This window comes from Lontra canadensis, unplaced genomic scaffold (assembly GCF_010015895.1).
Source record: "Lontra canadensis isolate GAN:19392208 unplaced genomic scaffold, GSC_riverotter_1.0 scaffold173, whole genome shotgun sequence".
NCBI lineage: Eukaryota > Metazoa > Chordata > Mammalia > Carnivora > Mustelidae > Lontra > Lontra canadensis.
Window position 1 is genome coordinate 1,257,067 of NW_022631167.1, and position 8,764 is coordinate 1,265,830.

At 57.7% G+C, this 8,764-nt stretch overlaps 1 protein-coding gene across 1 annotated transcript; it reads right to left on the reverse strand.

The window, feature by feature from the left end:
* Positions 1–1,166: 1,166 nt before the first annotated feature.
* On the reverse strand, positions 1,167–6,269 carry NGB (neuroglobin). The gene is made up of 4 exons (XM_032846260.1): positions 5,980–6,269; positions 4,463–4,574; positions 3,527–3,646; positions 1,167–2,124 (listed from the first exon to the last, which is right to left on the reverse strand). Exons 1-4 carry the CDS (start codon positions 6,066–6,068, stop codon positions 1,990–1,992), a joined length of 456 nt encoding a protein of 151 aa, XP_032702151.1. The 5' UTR covers positions 6,069–6,269; the 3' UTR covers positions 1,167–1,989.
* Between the last annotated feature and the right edge of the window lie 2,495 nt (positions 6,270–8,764).

The window sequence follows — 8,764 nt, forward strand, 5'->3', positions numbered from 1 at the left end:
CTGCCTGATCCTCCTGACCACACACACACACACACACACACGCTCACACATGGTCACACTTGCTCACACTCACTCTTCAACTCTGGAAAGGTAAACCCATTTAATCTCCTTAAAAAAGCCCACTCTGGAATTGGAACCTGCCCAACCAGGGAAGGTCTACAAGATTTCCTCGGAGACCTTGTGAATCTTTGGGGCCCTCTGCTGCTGCCCCAGCACCTGGCCCACTCCTCTCCCTGGCCTGACCTTGTCCCCCAGGAGGTGGGCTCCCAGACTCCTGACCAGCGATCTGCTTCATACCGTGGATTAGTGTGGGTGTGTGTTGGAACAAAACAACCCCAAATGTATAATGGCACAAACACAATAGAAGTTTATGTCTCTTTCCTATAAAATTCAAAATGGGTGAGTCCTCGTTGCACAGGATGGAGAAGCTCCTGGGTCCTACCCGGTACTTCTGATTAGTGGGTACGCTCCTCCAAGCAGCACTTCAGGAACCCAGGCTCCTTCCACCTTGTGGCTCTGCCACCTTCAACACGTGGCCCTCAAGGTCACTGTAAGCTGTGCATCAGGCTTGGTAGAGGGATCACAGAACTCAGAGGAGCATGCAGGAGTTTGAGGGGGTGCACATGTCCACACATTCCATTGGTCAGAATTCTGTCACATGCCCCCACCTAATTGCAAAGGAGGCTGGGAAATGTTGTCTGGCTTCATGCCCCAGAAGAAGAAGAATTGAGCTTGGTGCCCCGCCAGCCAGTTTCCATCACAGACCCCCAGCTCCATCTCTGCCACCGGCTTCTGGCCTTCCCCATGCCCCTCCTTTCTCTTATACCCACCTTGGCCTCGGCCCTCCCCACCCCATCCTCCCACCTTGCCCTTAGGTCCCCTGACCTGCAGCTTCCTCTGGCCACAAGCCAACAACCAAGAAAGGACCAGTCCCGGCAGGTCAGAGAGGCACACAGAGCAGGTTTATTCCTCATGAGGTTACACAACCACCGCACGGAGCAGAAGGTAAGAGTGCAGACAGCTTGGGGTGAGGGCGGAGGGCCTCTCCGGCCACTCTCTCTCTGGTCCAGCAGCCTAGGTCCAGGCACACAGCAGGTATTAAACATGGGGAGCTGTGGCCCCACAGTCCACGTGAGCAGTGGCAGAAAGGAGGTTGGGGTGGGGGGCGGGGATAAGACCCAGCCCTGCTGGAGCAGGTGGGGAAGAGCCATCAGAACTCAGGTCTCTTTGGCTCTTTGAAATGAAATCACCCCTCCTTCCTTGCACTTCCCCCTTCCCTTTCACCCCCCTCCCCCGGCTGGCTAGCTGTTCCTGCAGAGTGGTACTAAAGGAGCTCCCAGCAGCAGCTTGAATGGGGGAACGGGATATAGCAAAAGAAATACTACCCTGGCAGGGGGCATCTGGGACCCAGATGAGGTCAGCTCTCCCGTCCTCAGCGGTTCCCTTGACTACCTGCTCCCACTCCCTGGGATTCTACCACGAAGGCTAACAAAGTCCCTCCTCTTTACTTGTGAAAGGCAAAGGCCCCTGGGAGAGAAAAGCATGGAAGACAGGCAAAACGGGAAGGTGTCCGAAGCTCTGCCCCCCACTCCCCTGCTTGGCCTAGGCCCGCCTGACGAGGGCGGCTGACAAGCACCCATGCTATCAGAGCTCTTCACCTTCCCAGCCCCATACCACCTCTGTGGTCAAACACTGCTCTTCTCCTAGTGGAGAAGGGGATGCCAGAGAGAAAGAAGGCAGGCAAGGAAGAGGCTACTAGGGGTGCAGGGAAATCCCCTTGTGGAAGGAAAAGCCACCCCCATCTACAGTTGGAGGTGAGGGGGATGGAGACCCAGTCCTGCTCTGTCACCTCCCAGGACAGCCAAGGGGATAAGAACCACGATGCAGGGAGGCCTAAGGGAGCCTGGGCTACCACAGACACAGAGCAACAGGCAGACACAAAAAGATGGCAGCCGCCAGGTGGAGGCCCCTGGGCAGGGGCCGCGCCTCTTACTCGCCATCCCAGCCTCGACTCATGGCCTGTACCACGGCCCCGTAGAGCTGGCTCCAGGCGGCCCGCATGGCTGGTGTGAACGCGGGACCCAGGCATTTCTCCAACATGTAGAGCAGGGACTCACCCACCGTCTGCAGAGGCAAGAGGCACCTTGTCATTCCTAAAGGCGGGAAGGCATTGCTCCATTCCACAGGTGAGAAAACTGAGGCCGGGGACCCTTCTTGTCTCCTGCACGGGGTCCATGCTTCCCAAGCAGGATTCTGCCCCAATCCTTGGGTACCATAGGGGACCCACCTTTCCCCCTAAATCTGAGGCTTTATAGTGCCTGAAGTATTTCACTCCATTCCCAGCCTTTACACCACCCTATGACTGGGGCCAAGGCCTTGCCTGGGAGCCCCCACCCTAGAGAAAGCAAAGTCATTGCCCCAAGGCCTCCATTTCCTCCTCTGCAAGGCTTCACTCATGGTATTAAGAGCCCAGACTCTGCAACTAGACAAGACCAGGGTTCACTTGCTTATTCTACCGTTTATGAGCTGTGTGGCCTTGAGCAAGTTTTGTGACCTCTCTGAGCCTCAGTTGCTTCTTCAGTTAAACAGGGAAAGTAAAAATTCCAATTCATTGGATTGCTGGGACAAGCAAATGAGATCACCTACAGAAAGCTCTTAGCACAGCATCTGTACACAGTAAGCCTTCAAGAATAACAATGGCTCTCATTTGTTACTGTTAGAACAAAATATGGTTTACTTAGTCCACAAATATTTACTGAAATACTGAAATATTTACTGAAGATCCAGAAGATCCACTAAAGACCAGGCACTTTGGCAGTGCTCGAGACAGGACAAGACTAACTCTGCCCCTTCCTCTGGGTGCTGACCATCTGGCGAGAGAAGGGGACTCTGGGGTAGACTGTCACGTCAGCAGCCTCCAGTGAACCACACTTCGGGGATTCACGCCCGCTGAGTGGGGTCGCTCCACCCTGAGCCGTCACCAGGAGGGATGCAAGCAGGGGCTGGAAGAGGACGGGCACACCGGGGCTCCACCCTCTGGGAATCCAGGCGCCACTCTGCAAGGAAGCTCAGAGGGGCCACCAAATAACGAGACTCCAAAGGGAAAGAGATCCTGAAGGATGGCAGGCCATCCTGGATGCAGCAGCCCAGCTGAGCCCCCAGCTGAGTGCAGTACGTGAGAGCCTCCAGGCCCGCCACATGGAACAAAAGCACTGCCCCCACTGAACCCAGAGAAAGGAGCAATCGTTTGCTTGGGATGGTTTTATACACAGCGATAGGAAACCAAGCAGACTGGCTAATCCCAGGCGCTCTTGAACTGTCCATGGTTCTAAGAAAAGCTACACCAGGGAAGAAAAATTGGAGGCTCAGAGAGGTCAAGGCAGTGCCAGGAGTCACACAGCACGGAAGTAACAGTTGCAGCCCACCAGCCCTAGTCATCTGAGGGTGTGGGAATGGGGAGGAAGAACAGATGGACAGGGAGGACTGGGAGCATGGTGGCCTAGGGTCAGGAAGTGCCTCTACCCACCGAGAAGGAGCTGAGCTTCACACCCACTGCACGGTGCTTCTTGCCCAGGCCGGCAAGGTAGTCCTCCAGCGAGGACAGATCCTCTACATTGGTCACTGCAGTGTCAATCACGAGCATCACCTGCCAAGGCCAAGGCAGCAGTGAACCGGAGAGGCCAGAGCAATCCCACCTGCTCACAACCATAGTCCAGAACCTGGGGGGTCCCAACCTAGAGTAGGACAGGTCAACCAGGACCTTGTATTCCAGGATCTGGAAATGCAAGGCCATGGGGCATCTGGCTGGCTTCATTGGTGGAGCGTGTGACTCTTGAGCTCGGGGTTGTAAGTTCAAGCACCAGGCTGGGTGTACAGATAACTTTAAAAAACAAGATAAAATCTTAACAAGAAAGAAAGAGAGGAAGGAAGGAAGGAGGGAGGGGAGGAGGGAAGGAGGGAAGGAAGGAAGGAAAAGAAAAGAAATGCAAGGCAATCTGTGCCTACATAGAGTAGGCACTCAACATGTGGCCAGACTACCAGTGTTATACTGTGAAGGCAGCTCCTCTCCTCTGAGGGTCTCAGGGCCCACAACATGGCAGTGGGACGGTGCTGTCTGCCCCGGCCGAGGAGAAACTGAGACACTGTGAGAGTCATGAGCCTCTAAGGGAACCCCTAGTGGATCAGTGCCAACGCTGAGGGCAAGGGGGGAGCAGGGACAAGTTGGCTGAGGCTCTGCCCCATTCAGCACAGCCAGCAAGGAGCAGAAGCCTCTAGCATGGGGTGGCTGGGTGTGTGTGTGTGTGTGTGTGTGTGTGTGTGTGGCGGGGTAGTGGATGGGGTGCACAGCAGAAGGGGAATGAGACCAGGCCAGGGCAGAAATAACCTCCCCTAGCCCGAGTCTCCCATTCTGTCCTGGGAGGACCTTCTGCTGGACTTCCAGGCTGCTCCACCTCCGCCTCACCTTCCTGATGTGGTCCAGGAACTCGGGGGACGACAGGCAGTCCTCCGGGCTGGAGAACTGGCGGCAGTTATACTGGAAGAGTGGCAGCAGGTCAGGCTCCAGGTCAAACAGCCTGTGGGGGGAGACCAGGCGTCAGCCCCAGGAGCCCTGGGGGCCCAGTGGCGCCGGGCTAGGGGTAGGGAGGCAGGGATTCAGCTGGAAGCCAGAACACACCCTCCAACCTGGCACTGACCCCTTTCCCACCTCTCCTACCGGCCCATGGGGCACCCTGAAAAGAACAATGAGTCCCTAGGCCTCTCATAGGACCCAGCATACAGCAGCCCCTCTATAAATAGTTCAGAGGGCTGGGAGAGGAAGGAGTCCTCAAATAGGAAAGCCCTTCTCTCTCTCTTCCCTTCTCTGTCTCCGTCTCTCTCTCTCCCTTCCACTCTTGGCCAGAACCTTCTAGTCTCATCATGTCTGCAGGGGCTTGGGCCAGTGATGACAAACTATTAAGAACTCCTTACACTTACTGGACATTGAGTACTTTACATGTGGTTAACTTACGGATCCCTCACAATCCTAAGCAGTAGGTATAACTGTTATCCCAGTCTTACAGAGGAGGAAACAGAAGCCCAGAGAGTTTAAGTAAGCTTCCTGTGATCACACAGCTTGAAGTAACAGAACCACAGAGGGTCCCTAAACCCACGGAGAAAACCGTGGCACAAGCAGAAGCTCTCAGTCCCTTCTGAGAGGGCTTGCTGGGCTTTTGCGCAGCCCTGCAAATGCATTCCCCCCTTGGGGAGGAGGTTTTGCAAAAGCCTCCTCAGGAGTTCTGGGCTGGCTTTGGGAGCCAAACTCCTGAGAAACCATGGTGACAGACCATTGCCTCTGCAGATGGCTGAGGGGTTACCTAGAGACTCTCAGGGTAAAGTTGGAAACTGACCTCCCTTCCCCTTGGGGTCTGCGCACCCCTCTCCCGAGTGGTGAGCCATGGGGGTCCTATCATCCCTGCCCTGGCGGTTCTCCTGTCCTAGCCCGGTCCTTCCCTGGGAAATGTTTGCCCTTCTGCCGGCTGCTGGCCGTGTGCACCCTTAGGGCCTGGACCGTGCCCTCCCTTCAGGAGCCCCAGCAAAGCCTCCCCGCATGAGCCCTCGGGGTGGGGGGGACACTTCAGGCACCACCCAAGGACTGAGCACTAAGGAGCCGAGCCAGGGAAGGGGCGCAGCACGGGGAGCAGCGCCTGCTGGCCGGAGTGGAAGGAGATCCGCCGGGGAGGACCCCCGCCCGTCCCCGGAGAGTCGCCGCAAGCGCGCCCACCGCTGGAGGTGGGAGGGGGGGAGGTGTGGAGCACAGAAGGGGCTGCGCCACCCGTCGCTGCGCTCGCTCCTCTGGCGCACATCTGGAAGGGCCCCGGCGCCAGGGCAGCGGGCCAACCTTCCCTCCCCTTCCGGACCCTTCCGGTTCAGCCGCCGGGAATCCATTTCTGGCAAGGCACCCCGCCACCCGCACCCCCGGGGCGCTCGGGGAGCCCTCACCTGGCGAACAGCACGGTGCCGTGCTCCAGCGGGCTGCGGCTCACCGCCCGCCAGCTCTGCCGGATCAGCTCGGGCTCCGGGCGCTCCATGGTCGCCCGGGGACGCGGGACGCGAGGCTGGGACCCTCGGGGCGCGGGCACCGTCACCGCACGTGCCGCGCCATCTCCGCGGCGACGCTGGCCACTCTGCACCCCCGTACGGCGCCCCCCCCCCGCCGGGCGGGGGCCTACCACCGCTCCCTCCCCGCCCCAGGTGGAGGCGCCCCGCCGTGCCCGCCCGGCTGGCGCTTCCGGGGACCCCGCTCCGGCCTCTGCGCCCTGCGCCCCGCGGCTCCGACAGCGCCCCGCCCCGCGCCGCCCGGCCCGGGCGCTTTAAAGCAACCGCGGCCCCCGCCCCCCTCCGTCCGTCAAGGCGCTCATCTCTGGGCAACCGGCTGTGGCCAGGGACGACCTGGTGGCCCGGGAAACGCCTGGGCTTCAGAGCTTCACAGAAATCGTCGAGTCTCTCTGGGCCTCAGTTTTTCATCCGGAAACTGGTGATGATTCCACCACTTGCTGGTTAGGGCATTAACTTAACTTGACCGCGTTAGGTAGGCTTTGCGCGTGCCACCTCTCCACAAGCTTCCCTCAGGTGCTACCTGGAGGCATTAGAGTTCGCCACCCCTTTGACACAGGTTCTCCTTCCTTCTGCCCCCACGTGGGACCGGGGGATGCCCAGCACCTGCCTGTGTGACCAGGCTGAGGCTGGAGAGGCCCTCTGCCCGACTCTGTGTCTTACGGAGCCATCCTCCACCTCCACCCCCAACCCCTGTCCCTGCACACCAGGGCTCTGACATCTTAGGGCCAGGGCCAGGACCGCCCCCATTTCCAGTCAGGCCTGCGGGGTCTTGAGACAGCTCCAGTCTGGCTGCAGCTCTGCTTGGCCAGGGCCAGGTCTAGGGCCCTGCAGCTGGGACCACTGCAGTACCTGGACATCCAGGGAGCTAAGTTCCAGCATTCTACTATTCCACGATTTTCAATAGACTTTTAAAAATTTTAAATAGAAGTACTATTTTGTTCTTTCAATTGAAGTTCAGATAGTAGAATCTCATGCTTGTCATTCAGGGTATGAAGCTGGCCACCTGTTAGGCCCAAGCTTGATTCTCTCTTTTTTTAAGGGGGTGGGGGAGGGGCAGCGGGAGAGAGACAGACTCCCCACTGAGCAAGGAGCCCCACACCAGGACCCTGAGATCATGACCCGAGCCCAAAACCAAGTTGGAGGCTTAACTGACTAAGCCACCCAGGTGCCCCAAAGCATTTTTCTTTCAAGCATGAAAGTTCCTCCGGCCCAGGGCTAGTCACCCAGGCTTTGGAGAGCCAAACCCTCATTTATCCTTCATTATTTCCAGTCTCTGAGCCCAGCTCCTCTCAGCCTCCTTGCTTCTCTCTTTCAGTGTCCTCAGTAAGGGGGTCGGGTAGTAGAGTCTCAAGGAGCCTTTCAGCCCACCTCCTTTGGCTCATGGATACAAGATGGTATTCAGGCCAGGGGTCATGAACAGGCTGAGGCTCCATGCCCAGGAATTTGGAGTATACCCTATTCCTTTCTTCCCCATCTCCCCACACACCTCTGGGGTCTCTGCGCTGAGCAGGAGAGCAAGGGTAAGGCAGCCTGGCTTTTGTCCGAAAGAGTCCAAGATCCCCGAGTAAGAGCACAAAGGGACTGGAGGCAAAAGGGAGAGGAAAGCTAGGTTACTCGGGGGCTGGATTTCTCATTCAGTACCCATGGCCCTGCAGCCAGGTCCGCAGGTCTTGGGGGGAAGGCCACATAGGTCTCTGGTGACTTCCACCTTTCAGTGCCCAGATGCTCTGTGCCTTGTGCAGGTCACCTGGCTTATCTAAGGCCTCCCACCCCACTCAGTGTGCACTTCCTGGCAAGAATCTACACTGGGGACCTTCTTGCCTCCTCTCCCCTTTGGACAGGGTCTGGGTCTGATAAGTTAACGGCAGCTAATGGCTTTAGCTGGTAAGTGGTGGAGGCAGCACTCACTCTGTCTCAAGTCAGGAGGAGGGGGCTCAGGGTGCTATAATCTCTGCTTCTCTGGAAAAAGGACCTGAGAACCTGGCTGGGCCTGAGCAGGGCCAGGGGTAGGGAGGGTGCTCCAACCAGGAGACAGAGGGTCTGAGTCCGTGTTGGAGGGCTGAAGAAGTCACAGGAGCTCCTATGGTTGCCTGGCATCTGCCCATGACCTGGAAGCAGGTTCTAGTGGAGGCGAGGGGAGTGCTGTTCTAGAGCCAATGCTCGTTGACGTGGAGCCGGCGACAGGAACAGAGCCAGCGTCCACTGGGCCATCTGGTCCCAACTCTTTGCAAGGGTCTTTACATCATTCACTCTTCATCCTCACCAGACCACTATCGAGGAGGTACCATTTGTTGTCCTCTGGTTACACTGGAGGAAACAGAAGCCCGGGGGTATGGTCATATGTCCCAGATCCCACGGATGTACACGGCGGGGCCGGGATTTGCCCTCAAGTCTGATTCCAGCCCATTCTCCAGGCCCCTGTGCTCCACTGCCTCCTCCACTCTGGCAGACTGTGAGCAAGAGCTGTGTCCACAGTTGAGAACAAGCCAAGGGCCCTGGGTCTGGGTCAGTGGTGTCCCGGAGCTGGCTCTTAGGTGGCCTCAGAGAGCCAGCTGTACACAGCTAGCTTTCCAAAATCTCGCATAGTGACATCAGGATGGTAGCCTGAAATGGGCCATGGTGGGAGTATTTACACCACGGAAACTGGCAAGTGCCACCTCTCAGGGCT